At 36.4% G+C, this 24,623-nt stretch overlaps 1 protein-coding gene across 7 annotated transcripts in view; it reads right to left on the reverse strand.

Annotated features, from left to right (window-relative positions):
• The window catches only part of PUM2 (pumilio RNA binding family member 2), a 96,994-nt gene that overhangs the window by 35,161 nt on the left and 37,210 nt on the right, over positions 1-24,623 (reverse strand). For 6 of the 7 annotated variants that reach the window (XM_039220191.1, XM_039220190.1, XM_039220188.1 and 3 more), the window contains 6 exons: positions 24,060-24,153; positions 19,082-19,207; positions 15,720-15,862; positions 14,350-14,479; positions 2,457-2,600; positions 2,054-2,347 (listed from right to left, as the gene is read on the reverse strand). In XM_039220191.1, coding sequence (XP_039076122.1) covers positions 2,054-2,347; positions 2,457-2,600; positions 14,350-14,479; positions 15,720-15,862; positions 19,082-19,207; positions 24,060-24,153 — 931 coding nt within the window. The remainder of the gene's footprint in view (positions 1-2,053; positions 2,348-2,456; positions 2,601-14,349; positions 14,480-15,719; positions 15,863-19,081; positions 19,208-24,059; positions 24,154-24,623) is intronic. The other variant, XM_039220187.1, reaches the window with a different exon arrangement.

Consider the following 24,623-nt stretch of genomic DNA (forward strand, 5'->3'; position numbering starts at 1 on the left):
TTGGTCTGATTACCATATTACAATGGCTAAGCTTCCCAGCTGTGTTATAAGGTGGGGTATAACGCTGGTAAGTGTTAATAACTACATCATACAGGTAAGAGAATAACTGTGTATAGGATTCCGTATGTGTATATGTGCACATAACCCTACTATCATTGTAGATTTCATATAGGTATGGAATTGCCATAATGTCAAACGGCAATGGGTAGGGTTGTTTTAAGGGTACACTTGTGTAGCACTTGACTGAACTTTCACAAAATGTCCAAGAGGAAGGGGAAGATGGTAAGACTATTTACTGGCATCCAGGGTTGACAACTGCCAATGACCTCTGATGCAAGGTAAAACAGAGGTATACAGATCAGTAGTCAGAACTGAGTAAGCAATGTTTATGAATAAGGGAGGCATGAAGAAGATTAGTTCTTGGGAAGGAGGCATCTAGAGGAAATATTTGTAGGGAACAAAATGCTCACGCCAACCAGTTCCTGAATGCTGGGAGGATCTTAATAACTAAGAGACAAATGGGAATTTGAAAGAAGTGGATAAGGGGGCCTACAAATCCATCCCAGACCCTCAGTGACATATATTATTACAAAAGGGAAAATGAGGTTTATCAAAGCTCGTCTCTATTTTTCCTGGATTATTTAGAATCTATAATCTCTAATTTAGAAGCTAGTCATTCCTACCAAGTTTATCTTTTAAGTTATGTGTTCTTTCAATTTTCTTCAGCCTGTTGGATATTTAGAGAAAATACTCGTCAACTGTGTTAAGAAAGAAAAAATGAGTCCGATGGGAGTGCTTGGGTAGAGATAAAAATACCGAACTCCAAAAGGAATGAAAAATTCAAGTAGGAAAATTAAAAGATTGAAGACTCTTCAAGTACATTAGATTTTTCCCTCAGAAGTTCTTGTGCCCATCCTTTAGGTAGTTTGGTATTAGGAAAGTATAATATTTCCCTATTGTATTTCATTGTAACAAAAAAAGCATTCTGAGATTTTAGATCATTCCTCTTACAAATATGAATGTTGAAAAGTTCAGAAGTTATTATTTCCTTAGAAAACCAGCAAACATACTTCGTAACAACTGGCCCATGTTAGTTTTGCCATTTTCCACACCAGAAAAGAGAATAATTTAATGTGGTGGGAAAACAGATGAGAAGCAGGTATTAAAGGTTCTAGGACTTCACAAAAATAGAAAACCTCTTGAGATCTGAATAAACTGCTCTGCCCCTCATGAAGAAAAGGCTGCCAATTAACTGCACCAACAGAACTAGGGTAGGCCATTTTTTCCCTAATGTTTCCTGAATACTCTGGAAACTTCAGAGAATGGGAACACAGGTATGTCAACAGGAAGTCAATGTGGGCCTCTTCTGATTTCATCTGGTCATACCTCAGTTACAAAATCAGTTTGTGTAAAATTATTTTTATCTTAAGCCATTTGGAATTTAAAATTGTTAAGTATTATATATATAATTGGGATAGGGGAAGAAATCTTTTAAATGAATTTTTAATGATAAAGGCTAAATTTTTTAGTCTAAAAGATGAGCATATTGGTTGTTTTGTAGGGGCTTCTGAATAGAACATTTCTTGTATTTTAATTTTACATATTATACCAAATAAAACCATTATGAACCACTAGGATTTAATAAGAATAAACCATCTGATAAGCACAAAAAGACATTATTTTAAAACACTAGAAATTTAAGGTGGCAAAATATTTACTTCCTCAAAGATTATTTTGTACATAATAAGGAAGAACTAGTAATTAAAATCCACTGCTCCAAACAAATCTTACTAAAACGAAAATTACAATTCTTAAAGCCAGGGGAAAATGTATTATATCTGAGTAAAAGATGGGCTGCTTGAAATGAGCTAAACATTCATAAATGCTTAAAGATTTGCAGGTGGTAGGGTTTTTTCCCCCCACAAAATTAAATAAACTGGTATTTTATTCCTGTCCTTCCTACACTAAAGCTATTATTTACCTTAATATGAAAAACATACATATCCCTCATGTCCAGTTAGCAGAGTACACTCATCCTAAAAAGGCAACTTACCTGATGAACCAAATCCACTGAGAGCTGAGCCTATAGCAGCACCCAAAGAACTGCTGCTTCCAAAGCCAAGTGACGTACTTCCCGGCTGGCCAGGTCCGTGAGAAAATAAAGAACTGCTCTGGGAGCTACTAGTCAAAGAAGTGCTCCCATAAAATGAATTAGACTGCAGATTCGTACTTGGCGGCTGCTGCTGCTGCTGCTGCTGCTGTGGTGGTTGAGTGCCAATTGGCCGAAAGAGACCGTTTGTGCTGCCTGTAAGACTATTTGCAGTTCCTCCAGCTGCTGCGGCTGCTGCTGGAAAATAAATTTCAGATACTTCTTAAAACCAGCAAAAAGACTATTTTTAAAATATATCAAACAACACCAGAAAAATATTATCCCTGAAAACAGCAGTTACACTTACCAGCTTGTGCTGCTGCTGAACTAATTAAAACAGGTGTCGGAGCCATTAAACGAACTGGAGCTCCAAGGCCAGTTCTTGCTCCAGGGCCAACCACTAAGGCACCAGTCTGATCATAATAGGCAGTTGGAGCTAGTACTTGATAGCCTAGATGATATTAAAATAAATGTTTACTAAAGAAAACATTTAACATAGAAAACATGCATAGTTATCTTCCCCTGCATTTTTTTTATCAACCAGAAAATAGGATTATATACTATTAATATAAAATCCTTAATCATGATATGAAAAGCTAACACATTTGAGAAGGTATTACTTACTCAATGTATGAAACCGGAATAGTGTGTAAGTAAAGCTGTTTTCTCTAAATTGTAAGAGATGCCTTTCCATTTACAAACTACATAATGACAAGGAACCTTCTTTGATATATAAGCTATAGGCTATCAAGCACTAATCTTTGAAAAATATTACCTATTAGTTCTGAGAGGAGAATGGAAAAGACTAAGGGATGTGAGGTAGAACACTAGAAGAATGGATTATTGTGTAATTTTAATAAAGTTCTAAACCAAGGGCTTCATTAGCAACATTCCCTTAGCTTTTCATTTGTAAGCATCCATTTAAAAATCATGATATAGGGGCGCCTGGGTGGCTCAGTCGGGTAAGCGTCCGACTTCAGCTCAGGTCATGATCTTGTGGTTCGTGGGTTTGAGCCCTCCATGGGGCTCTGTGCTGACAGCTCAGAGATTCTGTGATTCATTCTCTTTGCCCCTCCCCCTCTTGTAGTCTGCCTCTCTCTGTCCCTCAAAAATAAATGAATGTAGGGGCGCCTGGGTAGCTTAGTCAGTTAAGCGTCTGACTTTCACTTAGGTCATGATCTCGCGGCTCGTGGGTTCGAGCCCCACGTCGGGCTCTGTGCTGACTGCCAGCTCAGAGCCTGGAGCCTATTCAGAGTCTCTATCTCCCTCTCTTTCTGACCCTTCCCTGCTCACGCTGTCTCTCTCTCTCTCCTAGAAATAAATAAAAATATTTTTTAAAAATTAATTAATGTAAAAAAATTTTTAATCATGATATAAACATACCTTAAAATCCTAAGGTAACACTCTTTTGTAAAGGTTCTCATGCTAACATTTGAATAAAAACCATACAAGCATTAGTTTTTTATAGCCTTAACCACAAGGCAGGTGACAATCTGCACTATTCAGAACTACAGAAGCTTTTCTCAGGGGGGATTCCTTATCTTAACTGTAGAACAGAAAGTAACTATTTTGAACAGAAAAGTGATTATTTTGCTAATTCTTCCAAAGATAGTATATAACAAGTACCACTCCAGATGCACAGGAGAGAAGTTAACTACACTTTGAGGTAGGAAACCTTACTTTCCTCCCAGAGGTCAGGTTAAAAAAGTCTCTCTTGGGGCGCCTGGGTGGCTCAGCTGGTTGGGCAGCTGACTTCACCTCAGATCATGATCTCACAGCCTATGGGTTCGAGCCCCACATCGGTCTCTTAACAGCTCAGAGCCTGGAGGCTGCTTCAGATTCTGTGTCTCCCTCTCTCTCTCTGTACCTCCCCTGCTACCACTCTCTCTCTCAAAAGATAAACACTAAAATAAAGTCTGCCTTACACAGGACAAGAACTCAGGTTCAGGATCAACATTCTGACAACCATTTGCAAAAATGTACTGAACAGTATTTCTTTAAATGTTTTATTTATATTTGAGAGAGAGACAGAGCACGAGTGGGGGAGGTGCCGAGAGAGAAGGAATCACAGAATCCGAAGCAGGATCCAGGATCCAAGCTGTCAGCACAGAGCTGGAACTGGGACTTGAACTCACCAAATGCAAGATCATGACCTGAGCTGAAGTCTGACACTCAACCAACTGAGCCACTCAGGTGCCCCAGGTACTGATAGTTTTAAATTTAAACACTACCTTCACTACCAAGATGAACACTTTCACATGCAAAGGTTGTTTTTAGTTAAATATGGTTAATTCTGACTATTTTTGCAATGAGTTTCATTATAAATGGATATAATTTAGAAGAACCAACCAAACAGAAAGACATATAAGGCAAAATCTAGAGGGGAATACAGAGCTTTCAAGCTGTCTCCTCACAGAACTAATGTTAAAAATCTGAGATTATATCCTATCCAACCAGAGATGCCCAATAGGATATACAAGTCTCAAGTTTATTTATTTTTAAAATATTTTTTAATTTATTTCTAGGAGGGAGGGGGAGAGAGAGAGCGAGAGAGAGAGAGAGAGAGAGAGAGAGCGCAAGCGTGAGCAGGGGAGGGTCAGAGACAGAGGGAGATACAGACTCTGAAATAGGCTCCAGGCTCTGAGCTGGCAGTCAGCACAGAGCCCGACGCAGGGCTCGAACCCACGAACCGCGAGATCATGACCTAAGCGAAAGTCGGACGCTTAACTGACTAAGCCACCCAGGCGCCCCAACAAGTCTCAGGTTTAATGGAGAGGTCCAGGCTGCAGTTACAAAGAATAAAATCAACAAGAAAAATTAAAAAGGGATCTATGGACAGAGTACTTCACATTAAGAGGATGGAGAGAGAAGGAACCAGGAAGAGATGAAGAAGAAATATCCAGGGGGATGCCTGGGTGGCGCAGTTGGTTGACCATCTGACTTTGGCACAGACCATGATCTTGCAGTCTGGGAGTTCGAGGCCCATGTCGGTCTCAGTACAGACAGCGTGGAGCCTGGAGCCTGCTTCAAATTCTGCATCTCTCTCTCTCTCTCTCTGCCCTGGCCCTACTCATGCTTTATCTCTCTCTCAAAAATAAAACTCAACAACAAAAAAGAAGAATAGCTGGTAAAAAAAAAAAAAATTAGGACAATGTGGTCTCTTGCAGGCCAAAGAAGAAATAATTCCAATGAAGACTGAGTGATGAACAATGTTAAATGATGCTAAAAGCAATTAAAAGCTGAGAACTGACAAATGATTTAGCAACATGGAAGTCATTATGGCAAGGGATACTAACCAAACTATGGTGAGTTCAGTCAAGAATGGAAGAACCACAAAAACGTACAGACAATGCTTCTAAGGAGTTCCAATGTAAAAAGGGCCAGAGGGGAGCTAAAGAAAAGGGGATGCTGAGACTAATATTTTCTTAACCAGACAATGTACTTTATTAGCAAAGCACAATACTGTTTAAAATTTTGTTATTGTGAGGGGCGCCTGGGTGGCTTAGTCGGTTAAGCGTCCGACTTTCGCTTAGGTCATGATCTCACGGTTCGTGGGTTCGAGCCCCGCGTCGGGCTCTGTGCTGACTGCCAGCTCGGAGCCTGGAGCCTGTTTCAGATTCTGTGTCCCCCTCTCTCTCTGACCCTCCCCTGCTCACTCTCTCTGTCTCTCTCCTAGAAATAAATAAAAATATTAAAAACAAAAGATTTTAAAATTTTGTTATTGTGAAATAAAACACATGAACACAAGAATGTAAACCCAAAAGTACAGTATAATGACAGCATGCTACCTCTGTCTCTGCTCCACCACAATCTTCTCAGTTATATACCACTCTACTACCCAAGAATGTCTCCTTCCTTAATCATTTGGACTGAATGATGTAAAAATTTTCACATATAGTTGTATATACCTATACATTTCTATTCTTTCCATTAGTGTAGCAGCTCATTGGATAGATGCCAAAATACATTTGTGTGTTCTGTATTTACACTGCTCCCCTCATTTAGGGACACTGCTGCCATGAGTACTGCTTATCAACTTTTTAGTGCATGTATCCTGGTGTGTAATGTGTGACTATGTCTCTACCCCAACGTATGTATCTAAGCAACTGACACACTGGGGAAATTAACATTCTTTCTACCTTGGTATTAGAGTTCCCACTTCTCTACAACTTTAATAACACTTTATATTCTCAGACTTTTATATTTGACTGATATGGAGGGAAGGCAGAAATATTTTGTTGTGGTTTTTAGTTTCCTTTTCCTACATTAAAAGAGGCTGAGCGTCTTTTCATATGCTATTCTTACAAGAAGCTTTTACCAAGTCTTTTACTCATTTTCCAGAGGCTAATAACTATGTATGTTGTATCTAAAGTTTTTCACTGTCTTAATACATTACAATTATCTTTTTCCATCCCTAGCCACACATTCTATTATCTTTATGGTGAATTTCGGGGTAACAGTGTCAAATTTATTATTTCCTTTATTCTTATAACAAAATTTCCCTATATTATCTTCTAATAGCCTTAAAAGTCCATTTTCCACATTTAGGTCTAAAATCCAAATCAAGTTGATTATTGAACACAAGACAGGGCAAGGGTTCAATTTCATTTTGTTTCCGAAACAACCAATTTTATTTCATCTTATTTGTAAATCAAGTCATTTCCTCCCTACTGCTTTGTTTTGTTTCTTTGCTATTAGGTATCTTTTCTCTGGGGATTTCATTTTTGAGGGTTGCTATTTGGTCCCACTGGTTTCTCTCTCCAGGCAATAATTTAAAATTTTTTAGTGTTTAGTTAGGCTCAGAGCCTGGAGCCGGCTTCAGATTCTGTGTCTACTCTCTCTGCCCCTCCCCTGCTCTCTCAAGAATAAAAACATTAAACAAAATGCTGAGCGAAATAAGTCAGGCAGAGAAGGACAAAAATCATATGTTTGCACCTATAGGAGGATTAGGAGGAACTTAATGGAGGACCATGGGGGAGAAGAAGGGGGGAAATGGTGGGGGAAAGGGGGAGAGGCAAACCATGAGAGACTCTTGTATGCTGACAAAAACTGACGACTGATGGATGTAGGGGGGAGTGGGGGAATAGGCCCGGAGGGGGGCACTTGTGGGGATGAGCACTGGGTGTTATATGGAAACCAACTTGTCAGTAAACTATTTGTAAAAAATATATATATATAAAATAAAATTATGCAAAATCAAAAAAAATTAATAAAAAATAAAAATATAAACTAGCAAAAAAAAAACATTAAACATAAAAACATTTTTAAAAGTTTAAATGCTGAGCTGTCCAAATGTATTTGGTCTCCTTTAATGTATAAACATTATATGTATATGTATTATATGTATAAACATTTAATGTATAAACACAGATGTTTCCCATAGAAATCATGTATACATTTAGTTAGGTTTAGTCTTAAGTACTTGCTACTACTAGAAGTATCTTTAAAATTTTTCATTATCAAACAGTATGCTGTTAACAGAAGAGACTTTTTTATTTTTTTTTTATTTTGAAGGAGACAGTATGAGCAGGGGAAGGGCAGGGATAGACAGACAAAACCCACAGCCACCTCCAGGCTCTGAGCAGTCAGCCCAGAGCCCGATGTGGGGTTCAAACTCCCCAACTGCGAGACCGCCCAGGCGCCCACAACAAATATTTTTAAATTGATTTTCATATCCAAAACCCATAAAAAGAATGTTAATTCTAATACTTTACCTAAAGATTCATTTAATACACAATCACATTTTCTCACGACAGTTTTAATTCTTTATAGGATTTTCTCATTTCTCTCTCATGATATAGTACTGGCTAGGATCTCTAACATGCTGAAGTGTTAATAGGAATCCTTGCATTATTCCAAAATTACCCATAAAGCACAAGTTTGTTATCCATTTAGGGGTGCGGGTGTGTCAATTCCCACCTTAGCATATTTAAGAAAATTATCTTCTAATCCTAATTTCCTAAAGTGACTTAGTATTAGATTCAGTACATAAATTTCTTATGCTTTTCTTGCATCTTTTGATAAGTTCTTGTGATTGCTTTCTTTTAATCTCTGAATGTAGCAATTACACTATGTGACTTCGTAAACTTCTTGAATTCTTGGGGAAAAAACCAACTTGTTCTTCATTTATTATTATCCTGCTTATATACTGCTACATCTGGCTGTGTTAATATTTAATTTAGAATTTAGTAATCAATGTATAATTTCCCTTTCCTGTACAGTCTTTGACAGGTTTTATTATTTTTTTAAATGTTTATTTTTGAGAGACAGAGAACCCTCAGGAGGTCAGAGAGAGAGGGAGCCAGAGGAAATGAAGGCTCTGTGCTGACAGCAGACAGCTTGGTATGGGGCTCGAACTCATGAACTGTGAGATCATGACCTTAGCCAAAGTTGGATACAACCAACTGAGCCACTCAGGAGCCCCAGCTATGATTTTTGATATTTAAGTTTTTTACCTTCTTTTTCTGAATGTTTCAAGTTTAAAAAACAATCTAGGTAACTAGGCATATAGCGTAATACTGGTTTCAGAAGTAAAATTTAGTGACTCACCACTTACATATAACACCCACTGCTCATCACAAGCGCCCTCCTTAATTTCCATCACCCATTTAACCCATCCTCCCACCCACCACCCCTCCAGCAGACCTCAGTTTGTTCTCATAATTAAGAATCTCTTTTATGGTTGGCTCCCTTCTCCTTTGATTTCTCTTTCATCTATGTTCATCTGTTTTGTTTCTTAAATTCCATATATGAGTGAAGCCATATGGTATTTATCTTTCAGATTTATTTTGCCTGCTATAACACACTCTAGCTCCATCTATGTTATTATGAATGGGAAGGTTTCATCTTTTTTGATGGTTGAGTAATATTCCATTCTGTGTATGTATGTATGTATTTACAGACACACACACACACACACACACGTTCTTTACCTATTAGTCGATGGACATTTAGGCTCTTCTCATCATTTGGCTATCAAAGAGGTTGCTGCTGTGTTCTCTAGGATTTTGATGGGGTACCGTCTCACATTTAGGTCTCTCATCGATTTTGAGTATCTTTTTGTGTATGGTATATGAAAGTGGTCCAGGTTCATTCATCTGCATGTTTCCCAACACCATTTGTGGATTTCTCTTTTTTCCACTAAATAGTCTTTCCTGCTTTGTTGAAGATTAATTGAGCATACAATTATGGGTTCATTTCAGGGTTTTCTATTGTGTTCCACTGCTCTATGTGTCTGTTTTTGCCAGTACTATACTGTCTTGATGAATAAAGATTTGTAAGATAGCTTAAAGCCTGGAATTCTGATGCCTCCAGCTTTACCTTTCTTTTTCAACATTGCTTTGGCTATCCGGGGTCTTTTCTGATTCCATACAAATTTTAGGACTGTTTGTCCTAGCTCTGTGAAAAATATTGGTAGTATTTTGATAAGGATAGCACTGAATGTCACAGAAAGTATTTAGATTACACTAATATCATAAAATAACCTGCGATGCATATCATCTTTTTCTATTTTCTAGGATCTTAAAAATTGGAATTATTTCCTCCTGGAATACCTGGTATCACCAATGAAGTTTTATGTTAGCCTAAAATTTTCTTCCAGGAAAAGTTTTATTTCTTTAATGTTAACAGACCTCTGATTTTTTTTTTTTTTACATCCTCAAGTCTGTTTGGTTACATTTTTCTAGTTATTTATCCATTTTACTAAATTTTTCTAATTTGTTAATGTGAGATTATTCCTAATAGCCACCAGTGATAATTTACTTTTTCTGTGTTGGTTATTTCTGCCTTAAAAATGTTTTGAGGAGTCAGAGGTTTATCAATTTTATTAGTCTTTTCAAAGAAATAACTTTAGGGATATTTTAAATCTTTTAATTGTACATTTGCCATCAGCTCCCATCTTTATTATTTGGTTTCCTTTTACAAATTCTTTGGGTTTATTCTCTTTCTTTTATAGTTCCTAGGTAGAAACTTGCTTCCTGATGTATGCATTTGAGCCTATTATATTCTCCTTGTAGGTCATTTTTGGTGTAGTCGACAAGCTTAAATTTGTGGCATTTTCATAATCATTTAGTTCAAAAGCTTCTAACTTCTACCTTATCTTTCTTTACTGAGAGAGTGTGATAATACAACAGGGGCTTTAAAAAAAAAAAAAGACACGGTCCCCATACTCAAGAACTATACAGTCTAGTAGAGGAGGTAATGTATTACACGTCCTTAAATATGTACTTTTGAGAGAACAAGCGGGCATGCATGCATGCGAAGGGACAAAGTGGGAGAACAGGACACAGGATTTAAAGCAGGCTCTACTGACAGAGAGCCCGATACAGGGCTTGACCTCCCAAACCATGGAATTACCACCTGAGTCAAAGTCAAACACCTAACCAATGGAGCCACCCAGGCCCTCCCTAATTCTAACATGTCACTTTGTTTTAAGATAAGACACTGATCTACAAACTTCCCTTCAAGGAGAACTAGAAAATACTGTTCTACTTTAATACATTTTCTACCTTTAACTTGGTAAAACAAGGGCAGAATTGAGAAAATAAATCACAAATAGCTAAATGAAATGCAATGCCGACAGAAGTCGTAAAGAAAGGTACAAGAAGAGTAGTTACTGATGAAAACACACAGGGAAAGAAAAGATCAGGAAGGCTTCATGCAAAGGATATTGAAGGACGAGAAAGAAACCTAATTACAAAATGTTTAGAAATCAGGGTTAAAAGAAGAAAAATGTTTAGCTAAGGGTAGAAGCATAAAAAGTCCAAGTATTTTTGACCAGCAGTATATGATCCAGTGTGTTAAAGGATAGGACTATTGAAAGATACTATCAATTAGGTAGTTTGGGACTAGATCATTTAATATATTAAGGGGCATCTGGGTGGCTCCATGGGTTGGGTGTCCAACTTGGCTCAAGTCATGATCTCGCAGTTTCTGAGTTTGAGCCCCATGCTGGACAGCTCAGAGCCTTCAGGCTGTTTTGGATCCTGTGTCTCCCTCTCCCCGCCCCTCCCACACTCACACTCTAAAATAAACATTAAGGGGCGCCTGGGTAGCTTAGTCGGTTAAGCATCCGACTTTCGCTTAGGTCATGATCTCGCAGTTCGTGGATTCGAGCCCCGCGTCGGGCTCTGTGCTGACTGCCAGCTCAGAGCCTGGAGCCTATTTCAGAGTCTGTATCTCCCTCTGTCTCTGACCCTCCCCTGCTCACGCTGTCTGTCTGTGTGTCTCTCTCTCTCCTAGAAATAAATAAAAATATTAAAAAAATATATTTAAACTAAATTAAAAAATTATTTTAAAGAAAATATTAAGAACCAGTGTGGTATATAACTAACCTGTTATTTTTGAAAGATTAACTGAAATGAGAAAATAAGATAAAATGGAGGGCACCTGATGGCTCAGTTGGTTAAGCATTTGACTCTTGATTTTGGCTCAGGTCATGATCTCATGATTTTTGAGATTCAGCCCCTTGTCAGGCTGTGTGCTGACAGTGCAGGGCTTGTTTAGGATTCCATCTCTCTCAAGATAAATAAATAAACAAAAAAAGATGCAATGAGGGGCGGCTTAGTCGGTTAAGCCTCCGACTTTTGCTTAGGTCATGATCTCGCGGTTCGTAGGTTCGAGCCCCGCGTCGGGCTCTGTGCTGACAGCTACCTCAGAGCCTGGAGCCTGTTTCAGTCTGTGACTCCCTCTCTCTCTGACCCTCCCCTGCTCACGCTGTCTCTCTCTCTCTCCTAGAAATAAATAAAAAAACAAAATAACAAACAAAAATAAAAAAGATGAAATGAACAGAAGAGATTGGAGGCAGCGAGAATTAGTGGGAGGACCAGAAAGAGGCTGAGCAGCAAGAGCACAGATGAAAAAGAAATGGAATATGAGATAGAATGAATAGAAACTGACAAATTATTGAATGTGAAGCACAGAAGAAAATGAAGAGTTGAACAAGATTCTGAGGCTGAAGCCAAAAGTTTCTAATTCAAAAGGACAGTGGAATCAATAGTGAACAGTAAGACAAGTAAATCTGGGAGAGAAGAGTTCTTTTTTTTTTCTTTTGGACACTATGAGTTTTGAGGAGTGGGTGAAACATACACATGGTTATGTCTGATACAAAGGCAGAAATGTTAGGTGTTCAAAAAAGAATCCGAGATGTAGATGTAAACTTATTAGTTTACTGGAATAGGAATGATAGCTGAAATGATGAAAGTAGATGGATATGCCCACCCCCCATCCCCCAAAAGTATCTACTGTTCCAATATTGAAACTGAAGTTCAAAGAGAAAAGTTGGCCAACATCACACCATTAGGTTACACAGAATTATGTGCTCGCTTCAGCAGCACATATACTAAAAATTGGAAGGTTATACAGAATTATGGCATACTTGATTCCAAAGTACCTAGTCACTAAGATACATGGTCTTCCATGTTTAAGGATACACATGGAGAAAAGGGAAACTGATCAAAGCAATGAAAAAGGGAGAAGAGGCAGGAAAATAAAATATCACAGAATGTAGTATAACAACAGAGAGAAATTGTAGAGAGTTGGACATAGTCAGTATGGTGAATTACACCAAGAATTGAGAAAAATGGGGATGGAAATAGGAGGTCTTACTTTGCATTTGTTACTGAGTTAATATTAGAGTTACTGCAAAGGAATCATGGAGGTGGGACTTAAAAGATGTGTGGGGGCAGACAGAGGAACCCAGAGCCGTTTTTGCATTCTTTCATAAACTTTCAGCTCAGTTCCTTTCAGCCCTGTCGTCATGTCCCTCCACGGGTCTACAACTCCAGCTTAACGGCTCCAGGAAAGCAGCTTCCCTGAAGCAAGTACACAGCTGGGGTAAAAAAGAAAATAATGATAACACGCCCATTCTATTATCATTTGTACTTCAGTGACTGTAGGATTAACATCTTCTCTTTACCCAGCAGGCTAGACAAGCCTTAGAATCTCAGAGAACAGAATGAATGCAATCGATATAGAAATTCTCAAAATAACATACAGAAGCATTCAGCTGCACATTAACACATAAAAGAAACCCTCAAGCATATATATTTTGATACATTAAATGTTTCTTAATGATTCAAATAAAAAATTTAACTACATTACAATTAAACGGAAACTGAAACTCACATTAATAAGTAATCTACATAGTTATAGGAATAATTACTCCTATACCAACAGTGAAAAAATAGCATACTTGAGAAAGTGAGTCTTCAGGAGAGAATAGAATAGGAAATGATGCATTATCTGATATTAAAATGTAGCTTCAAATTTCATTTTAGAAACATAAGTGCTGCTTTTATTGGTTTAAGAAAATTATCATCCTGAGGTGCCTGGGTGGCTCTGTCAGTTGAGCAGCCGACTTTAGCTCAGGTCATGATCTCACAGTTCGTGGGTTTGAGCCTTGCGTCGGGCTCTGTGCTGACAGCAAGCTCAGAGCCTGGAGCCTGTTTCAGACTCTGTACCTCCCTCTCGCTCTGACCCTCCCCTGCTCACACTGACTGACTGCCTGCCTCCCTCCCTCCCTCCCTCCCTCAGAAATAAAAACATTTTAAAAAATTGAAGATATTTAAAAAAGAAAATTATCGTCCTTCCGTTATTTTTAAAATCGTAGTTTTCTATCTACTGTCATGAAAATCTACTTCACAAAAAAATGTATTTTGCTGTCCCTTTCTAAATGTTGTACTGTGTTAATGGGAAAAACGTTTTAGAATTTTCTTTGTGTTAGGCTTTCATAGGCATATTTTAGCAGACACTTGCTATCAGGTGATAAATACCAATAGTTTATACTACTAGAAATGACCAGAATACAATGGAACAGTGAAAATTTTAGCTGCAAACTTCTCCACATTAACTAAATGACTTTGTATTCAACAGCAATGGTACATACAGGTTTTGTCTTAACATGCCAGCTCTAACCAATTGCTTTTATTTCGTGAAGCATGTTTCAAGAATTCTGGACTATGTTGAAGAAATGCTATGGTTTATGCCATACACAGTAAGAAAAAATGGATGTATTGAGAATTCTGGTACGTTTGCCATCCCTGTCTCACAAAAAATATAGATTTCAACTATTGGCATCTAAGTAACTTATAGCAGGGAAGCAAGACTTTAAAGGGATTTGATGTTTTCACTCTTCAATGTGAGTGAATACATTTAACATTTCAAACATATGCAAATTTCTAAAATTAACTGACTATATATACCTGGCATGCCGGTAGCAAGACCCTGACCAAAAGCCAAAGTTGGATTTGCTGCTGCAAGTGATTCTGCCTGTTGCCCTTGCTGGCCCTGATTGGGAGTAAGAGGGCGTTGACCTGCTCCAGCTCGGAGAACCTACAAAGGATAAATGATTTCCTTAAAAACGGAATTATAAAATAACAGATAAATAAATTTATCCCGGACAACTCTGTACATGTGGTAAATTGCCTTTGGATATTCTCGCAATGTATTTATATGCAACAAAATGTTGATTTAGCATGAAAAAATACAAAATACTTAAAGTCAAAAACACAATCACTGGCCCTTGACAACTAGAACAATCTATCAAGTAACATCTGGAGATTCTAGAAGGCCTTTATGAAAAATTATTTCTAGTATTTGTCCTCTTTAACTTAATAAATCTGTATTGAAATAAGAAATTTATTTTGGGGAATGGCAAAATTTTAGATCATATTAATTTCACAAGCATACATGAACAATTCGGGACAAGGGGGATTCACTCTAGTACCACCTGTGTAAGTAAGGCTCACACTCTGGTGTATTGTTCAAGTAGTATATTTTCATGTTTGCACAAAGAAAATATAGATTGAAAAATAATTTATTAAATGGTGCCATGGTCTTATCTGCAAGGACTGAGTCAAAACACAGCTTCAACAGAACACCAATACAATATTAAACTATGTAAAGGAAATTTAGAATAAAATTTAACTGTCAAGTAACACTGTACTTTTCATTAAGCCGTTTCTGTGGTATAATTGTGAAGAATTTGACAATCAGAATTCTGAAATCATCAATAGTGTTTGTGCGTTTATCAGAATAGTTCTAAGAAAGCAGCTGAGATTTAAAAAACCCAAAACCAACCAAAACCGTTATAATGAACATTTTACATTTTAAGAAATTACATCTAATCGTTAGTGAAAATATTTCATCTTTAAAACTTTTCCCAGCTTGATTAAAAATATAAAGCCCCATAATCTTTTTCTGGTCAGAAACGTATTAAAGTTAATATTTAAAATAGTAATTTAAATACCTAGAAGAAAATGAAATGACAATTACTTTAATAGAAACATGAGCACACTTGAAAGGTAGTGAAAAGAAAATTAAAATCTGCCACAGAGATTTCAAGACAGCTTCAGTAACAAAAATGTAAAAATGAAATAAACCTTTAAATATATCTTTAAATTCATATAATACCAATTAGGAAAAAAATATGGACTCAATACTTGTATAGCAATTATATACTAGGTGCTGTATCATATACAGAGGAAGATGAAAAGGCACAGATCTTGAAAACAAGGAACTCATTGAATTTCAAGGACTCTTCAGGTACAATTTAATGAAGGCAGGCCTATACCTGTTGCTGTCCAGGCTGGGCTTGTGATGCTGCTTGCTGATTTGCTGTGTTGTTTGCCGCAGCTGCAGCTTGTTGCTGAAATAAATTGGCTGGATACACCCCCCACGGAACACCATAATACTGAGGTGGAACCACTGCTGGACCTAAACCCCACACCCCACCCCGCCCCCCCAAAAAAAAAGTTACTTACATTTTATAGATAAATCAGTTACCATTAGATCATAAAAAGGAACAGTGTATATATGACTTAAAGCATGTGCTTATAATCCTCAACCCACTTAACAGCTGCTATATTTCCTTTCGCTTTCTTCCTGATTCTAGTAGGGAAGTCTCGTTCAGGTTATATTTGAAGAGAAAATATTTAGGAGTGACAGCAGTGGCCTTAATGGAGATGGTAAAGCTGAAGCCAAAAGAACCAATCAACAGGATGCTTAACCATCTCTGCAACAGTTACTGAATGCCAGTTTATGGGTTTGATACTGGCAAACACAGATAATATATTCAGGGAACATTAGACTTCATAAAACTGTAAGATTTATGATGTTCAATTCAAATACTCTTAAAATTAGGCTATTTTCTGAATATTGAAAAAAATTACAAAAATAAAACTAAACACTTTTATCTGTTTATTTGTAATCTATAACATAAAACTGTGTAACATTCTTGTACCAAGCTTGCTAAACTGTATTTGAATTGTAAACCTTGAATTTTAAAATATTTTTAATATTTTTATTAAAAATATTCTTCACATTTGAAAGAGAATTAGTCACAATTCTTACAAAACTGAAAATTGCATGAAAACAAATAAAACATCAGTGTTTATGTGGTTATGAAAATGGAACTAGTGAGTCAAGACAAGAAAGAACCAGGTAATATAAAAGCACAGAGGAATAGAGACATATGAAAGCAAACTAGGAAAAACAGAATGAATTGTTCTTGCTGTAGTCTATGTTATTCAAGGTAACATTTGCTTCTATAAGAGTTAAATAGCATTATGCACAGTAAGTCCCACCATTAAGTTGATGAGTTAAGATGTCACAATTTCTGATATAAAAAGGTGGCCTAAAATACCACTGTTAAAATTTTAATATATCTATTTAATATTTTAAAAAGTCAAATTCTTGTTTTCACTTTGTTTTTTGGAGGAAAATAAAGCCCAGTACAATTGACTGAATCACTAAAGTGAAAACCATTAAAAAATTTAAAAGTAAAGTATTATTTCTGAAAATAGTTTAGGCACAATCTACAATGATAATTGTTAACAGGATTTATGAAGAACACACTATCAAAACAAGAGCCAGATATCTATCTATCTAGAACCTCTTTGTCCAAAACAGTAGCCAGGAGCCACTTGTGACTACTGAAGAACTAAAAAGTTGGATAGACCAAATGGAGAAGTGGTCTTAAGTATGATATACACAGATTTTGAAAACTTTGCATGAAAAAAAGTACAATATCTATTAGTAATTTTAAAAATATTAATTATATTACAATAACATGTTGGTTGTGTTGGGCTAAATCAAACATTGAAATTAATATCATCTGTTTTTACTTTTATAATGTAGCTACTAGAAAATTTTTAATTACATTTTCTGGCTCACAGTATATTTCTATTGGACAGCACTGGTCTTAGAAAGCCTGAGTCAAGAATGCCTAGAATGCTTAATCTGAAAACAATTTATTCAAGTTTCTTTTGAGTCCATAGATTGTCGGTATGGATACGCCAGAATTTTATATACGAACATCCAGTTAAATACCACTGAGAAAGCTCATCCTCTCCTTATGGAATCACAGGCAAATCTATACTAATACTAAAAACTACTGAATGTGACAGGTTAGTTTCAGCCTGCTAAGTTCAAACTAGAATTTGAAATTAAAGTGGTTTTTTTCCACTTTTTTTTTTAAATTTTTTAATTTTTTTAATTTACTTCTTAGAGAGAGAGAGCATGAACAGAGAGACAGACAGACACAGAATCAGAAACAGGCTCCAGGCTCTGAGCTAGCTGTCAGCACAGAGCACGACATGGGGCTCGAACCCACAAACCATGAGATCATGACCTGAGCCGAAGTGGAATGCTTAACCGACTGAGTGACCCAGGCATCCCTTTTTTCATTTCTTAAAACAGTCTTGAGTATTAAAAAAGTCCCCTCACTCCAAGGAAAAGACTGTTTTATAGTCATGATAATAACTACCAGGAGTGGAGTTTAAAATTGTCTAATTCCTCAGTGAACAAAGTTTAGAAATCATGACAGTCTAGTTATGAAAGTCAGTAACTGGCAGACTCACTCCAGTGAACACACATTTGTGGCTGACATGACCATGTCTCTGAAACCAATATAACCCATGCCTAAAACGAATTCATTTGTCTCTGTAACCAACTCGACCTAAAACTTTTTCGTCAAAACCCTACAGAAGATCAGCAAATTGTTTGCCTGGCTCAACTGGATGGTGCCTGACCAGCACACAACTCTCCTTACTACATAAATAAGCAAGAAATACAGATCTGGGTTTAAAAACATCTTTCACCAGGGCCGCCTGGGTGGCTCAGTCTGTTGGGTGTCCGACTTCGGCTCAGGACATGATCTCACAGTTTGTGGGTTTGAGCCCCACATCAGGCTCTGTGCTGACAGCTAGCTCAGAGCCTGGAGCCTGTTTGGGATTCTATGTCTCCCTCTTTCTCTGACCCTCCCCTACTCACACTGTCTCTTTCTCTCTCTCAGAAATAACTAAAACATTAAAAAACAAAAACAAAAACCCCATCTTTCACCAGCATTACTGCCAATACTACTGACGTGTAACATTGTGTAGTTTTGGTTTTCGTTTTAGATTTTGAGTGGCAGTTTCTGGTTTTAACAGTAAGTTCTTTCTAGCTCTATGCCACCCACCTTTTTGCCCCTCAGTCTGCTTGTGTATTTTAACACTGCTAAATAAACTTTACTTTTTAGATACTCCTGCTCTCAAGATTCCTGAAGCTCCTGACCTCATACTCTCCCTGACCTGGCTATCTATAGTACCAACGCCAATTTACTGCATGAGAAGTAACTTTACTTTGCATTGTCTTTGTGGGTAATGGAATTGGTCAGGAAAATGAAGGATCTGTGGTTGACAATGTAAGATTCCTGAAACTACAAAATTGAAATGGAAATCAACTATGTCCACACAGAGAGTTATTAAGCTTAGGTTTTTTCCTACAGCATTATATTTGACAAATAGTAAACTAACTCTCTGGAAACTTCATTCTAGGTAACTGTTTCAGATTTTCGTAGGAAATCCAAAATGCCCACAAAATAGACATTAATAAAGCTTGTAAGAAAATTAAAACTAAATCCATAAATAAGCAACGAGATAAACATTAAGTTACCTGCTAATGTTGCTGCTGCAGCCAATCCTGCTGCAGTATATGGATCAGTCCCTGGAGGAGCAGCACTAATAATATACGGATTTGGCACAAATGCAGCTGGAGCAAGGCCTGCTGAGAATACACCAGCTGTATTTTAAAAAGGGGAGAAATGATAAATGAAGATGTAAACTGTAATTTTCTTCATTAAGTAAAATAATTTCGACACTAAATGTGGAGTGGGGAAGGAGAGTGTGTATAATGGTTCAAGTTCAGATTACCTACGTGACCTTGAACATATAATACAACTTGACTCTAAGATTATTCATTTATGAAATAGGTGTATGACCACTCAGGATTTTTGTGAGAGTTAAACGTGATACCAAATATGAAAGGAATGTATAGAACTAGCTGGACAGGCACACAATAAATTTTTCGATCCAGAACTACTATTTTTTTTCTTTTGTTTAATGATTATTTATTTTTGAGAGAAAGAGAAACAGTGAAGGGTTAGAGAGAGAGGAAGTCACAGAACCTGAAGCAAGCTCCAGGCTCTGAGCAGTCAGGACAGACCCCAACGTGATCATGGCCTGAGCCAAACTCGGATGCCCAACCGACTGAGCCACCCAGATGCCCTAGTATTTTTCATTGAATCTTTATTAAGCTATACTATGAGCTAGAAATTCAATAATGAAGAAGGCATAGTCTGCCCTCACAAATCAATCCATCTAATGAGAAAAACAAATTGACTATTAGAATACAGTATAGTAAGTGCTACGGGCTATAGAGAGAAGGGGCACCTAATGAGCTTCAGAAGGTGTGGGTAGGATAATGCGGGGTTGTAGGGCAAGACAAGACAAAACTGGAGCTATAATCAGAATGAAGACCTGCCTGGGTCAGGTTAAGCAGTTGGACTTTACCCAGAAAGCAACAGAATAACAATGAAGAGCTTTAAGCAGAACTATGACTTTAAGACCACTTCTGCATCTAATGGATGCCAATGTAAAATTTAGTAAAGGATAGGGAAGATTTTTTAAATATTCATTTGTAGTACTTATTAGAAAAGAAAACCACTGTTATCAAGAAAGCAGCGTGTATACAAGTGATGACGGTATGGACTTTCTAGAGTTGTCTCTTCTGGAAAACAACTGAAACAAGTGTAAGGTGAGGAAATAAAGATGAAAGAGCTCAAAATGGTTCAATTTACACGACTAATGGGGTGCCTGGCTGGCCACGTTGGTAGAGCACATGATTCTTGACATTGGGGTTCAGATTTTACGCCCCACATGGGTGTAGAGATTAATCAAAAATACTTAAAAATAAGTAAAAGATTATTAAGAAGGGAGGGAATAGGAGTATAAGAGCATGTTACATAAATAACTTTTTCTAAAAAAAGTATTCAAAAGCACTTAAACTCTAGATGTTAAAATCAAGATTCAGAAATTTCACTGTAATTATATTATAGCAGTTTTTAAACGTGTTGAATGTGACCCATAATCTGAAATATATTTCAAATCAACCTAGTGACCATATATACATATACATGCTACAAACAAAAATATCCTAAGAATTTATCCTTATAAAGTTCTAATGTAACCTATTTTCTACTTAATTTTTTTAATTAATTCCTATAACCTATTTAATTTCTAAAACTAGTAGCCATACCCCACAACAGATTTCATACATGGGCACAAAACAACCATTTGAATAATCTGGGCTTTAAAATTTTTTTTTATTTGAGAGAGAAAGAGAATGCACGCTATCTTATGGGAGAGATTCTCTTACATGCACTTGTCCATCAGGTGGTATCATGACTACCAACTACACATCATAAGGGCCTCAAGCCAAGGTCTTATTTATATTTGTGCCTTGTGTGCTCTTACTACACATGGTTAGCATGACTCAAACTCCAATCCTGGTAATGTGTAGGCCCTTGTGTGTCTGACTCTCTTGTAGCCCTCTGTAGGCTATCTGGTTTATTTCCAATTTACTCCTATGAATTGTCTCTCAATTTCCTATACCACAGAAATTTCCCAAACATCTAAACAATCCTGCACTTTTCTCTTTCTCTATGGAGATGCCTATTTTTAAAACATAAAAATATACTATCTATTATCTCCTTCTGGACCAGTTCATGAGCCAAAGCAAGGCTGCTACCTATTTTTGTATAAACAAGCTAGTAACAATTTTAACATTTCTTAATGGTTGAAAATAGTAATTTGTAACACATGAAAATTATATGAAATTAAAATTACAGTGTCCGTAGTAAAATTTTATAGGAATATAGCCATATTTCTTCATGTATCATCTAACACTGATTTAGTGCTGTAACAGCAGGGTTGATTAGTTGTGACTGAACTCCTAGGACTTGCAAAACTTAAAATATATACAATCTGGTCCTTTATTAAAAGAAGTTTATCGGGGCACTTGGGTAGCTCAACTGGTTAAATATCCGACTTGTGATTCCTGCTCAGATCATGATCTCATGGTTGTGGGATTGAGCCCCATGTTGGGCTGTGCACTAGGTATGGAGCCTGCTTGGGATTCTCACTCTCTCTAGATCACACATGCATGTGTTCTCTTTCTCTCAAAAACACAAAACAAACAAACAAACAAAACACACACACACACACACTTAAAAAAAACACTAGTTACTACCTCACATAGCTACTGAGCATTTGAAATGTGACTAGTCTAGTGAGATAGTTGAAAATGGAAAATCACATCCCTAATTTGAAAGGTTTCATCAGAAGAATGTAAAAATTTCATCAGAAGAATGTAAGTTTTATATTGATCACATTTAAAATGATATTTTGGACATAATGAGTTAAATAAAGTATTGTTCAAATTAATTTTACCATTTCTTTTTACTTTTTTTAAATGTGGCTACAAAAGAATTTAAAACAATATATGGCACATAATATATTCCTATTGCAAAGTGCTGTTCTACTAATTAGGCTATCAGCCAGTCAAGAAATTACTAAGCAAACTTGGATAAAGAGTGATGATCAACTATAGGTACATTTAACTGTGCAACAAAGATTAAAAGGTGGGATCTGTGCACCTGGGTGGCTCAGTTAAATATCTGGCTCTTTGTTTCAGCTCAAGTCGTGATCTGGTTTCCAAGTTTGAACCCTGTGTCAGGCTCCATGCTGACAGTGCTAAGCCTGCTTCGGATTCTCTCCTCTCCACCCCTCTCTTCCTCTACCCCTCTCCTACTCATGCACCTTCTCTCTGTCAAAATAAACTTTTTGTAAAAGATGGGATCAATTTTAGTATATTACGCTTAGAAATATTTCCATTTTATTCAGATTTTCAAATTTAATTGCAGTCTTCCAGATGGCTTCACAAAGAAGTTCTGGCAAATTTTAAAAAAACCATTAAGTCCAATGTTACTTGAAATACTCCAAGGCATTTTAAAAAGGGAGGTATTTCTAAATTCTTTTTATGACAAATCTGACAAAAAATGAATATATATATATATATAAAGCCTTGTTTCATATAGACATTATTGATGCAAACACCCTAAACAAAACATTAGCAAATTGAAAGAGCTCATTAAGAGAATTGTACATACATTTTTATTCCATGAACACAAGAATGATTCAATTTTTAGAAAATATTCATAAAACTCAGTATTTACAAATCAAGAGCTTTCAAAGATACAGACTGAAAGATATAAGGTAAAATGTCTAAAAATAAACTTATTAAGAAATATGCAAACTTATATGATAAAAATGTTAAAGAACTCATAACACATAAACAGACTTCAACAAAAATTAAAATACACCATATCCTGGTTAAAATACTTAATGTCATAAAGATGTCAATTTTCCAAAGTTAATTTAAAAATTTAACCCAATCTTCTGTCAGTAAATAAACAAAGTCTAAAGTTCGTATTAAAAAAGCAAATAAAGAAAATTTCAGAAAGGAAGAGCAGTAACGAGTATACTAGTAGCCTGTCACATATTAAAACATACCATAAAGCCTCAAGAAATAAAAGTGTTATAGTAGTCCCTTTGTAGACAGGAATCACTACTGTTTCTAACAACAGAAGGAAGGATTAAGTATAGGAATAAAGAATGCTGGGGGCAAAGAATGCATGTTGCTATTAGAAGTCATCTAGAAATGTGTGGTCACCTTGGATAAAAACCAAAAAGAAAATTTGGGACCTAGTAGACAAACAAAAATACAAATGCTAAGGGAAAAGAATCAACTTAAATGTATTAAATTATAATGTTGAGAGTATTTACAACTTTGCCAACCAGGAAATAAATCAAGGTTAGCTAAACGCAGGCATAAAAATGGTTATATAAATCTACACACGTGATACAGTGATGTAATACTACACATATACATTTACCAATGTCATATTCCTTATTTTGGTACTATACTATGATTATATAAGATGTAGCCATTTATAGAAAGATGGGTGGAGGAACCTCTCTGTACTCTTTGCAAATCCATGTGAATCTATAATTGCTTCAAAAAGTTAAAAATAAACAAAAAACCCCAGATAGACAACATGTACCACTGCTTTAACTCTAGCAATAACAAGGGTATAATTTATAATGATTCATGTTAAAAGCTAAAGGTCAAAGACCATATGACTTAATGAAGAAAATATTTTTAGGAATTCTCTTGGAATTCTGATTCCCAAATCATTTTTAAAATAAGCATTTTGACTTAATAATAGACACAAATAACTACATTTGAATTTCCAAGTGTTTGACTCTCTTAACTTTACACTGACTGAAAACCTCATGTCCTGACAGCTTTCATCACATTATAGATTTTTATTTAACGATACAAAAATCAAAGAGTTCTTCCCCAGTTAATCTTTACTCCTGCCACATAATCTATTACTCATTGATCTTAATGAGATATTTTTAAAACAATGAAATAACACCATACAATAAAAGAAAAATGAAACATTCTAATAAACACTGTAATACAAGAGTTTCTAACAGTCCAATCAAAACGATAACTTATAAAGACTCACCTATATGTGGTTGCTGAGCTGCAGCTAATGCATATTGCTGCTGCTGAGCTGCAGTTAACTGCTGAACTGTTAGTGCATTAGTCCTCTGAAAGAGCTGTTAAGGAAAATATTTATAACAAAGATTAGTCTCAAAGCATTTCATTTCTGTTTAGAAAGCTGTAAATAGATTATTTTAAACACATATTTCAGTCACTTTTTCAACTACAAAAACATTTTACTCATAAAATATTAAGTATTTAAGAACACTCCTATTAGCCATGTCCATGCCTCATAGCACTACAGGCTACACCAGGACATCTTTTAGAGGACCTTCCTTAAAGGGGCATGCTTGGGGCACCTGGATGGCTCAGTCAGTTGAGCGGTCGACTTCGGCTCTGGTCATGACCTTGCTGTTGCTGAGTTTGAGCCCTGCTTCAGGCTCTGTACTGACAGCTCAGAGCCTGGAGCCTGCTTCCAATTCTGTGTCTCCCTCACTCTCTGCCCTTACCCCAGTCGCGAGCGTGCGCTCTTGCTCCCTCTCTCTCACTCAAAAATAAATATTTAATTTTTTTTTTTAATTTTTTT

The sequence above is a fragment of the Hyaena hyaena genome, unplaced genomic scaffold, assembly GCF_003009895.1.
Source record: "Hyaena hyaena isolate Hyena2069 unplaced genomic scaffold, ASM300989v1 scaffold_874, whole genome shotgun sequence".
NCBI lineage: Eukaryota > Metazoa > Chordata > Mammalia > Carnivora > Hyaenidae > Hyaena > Hyaena hyaena.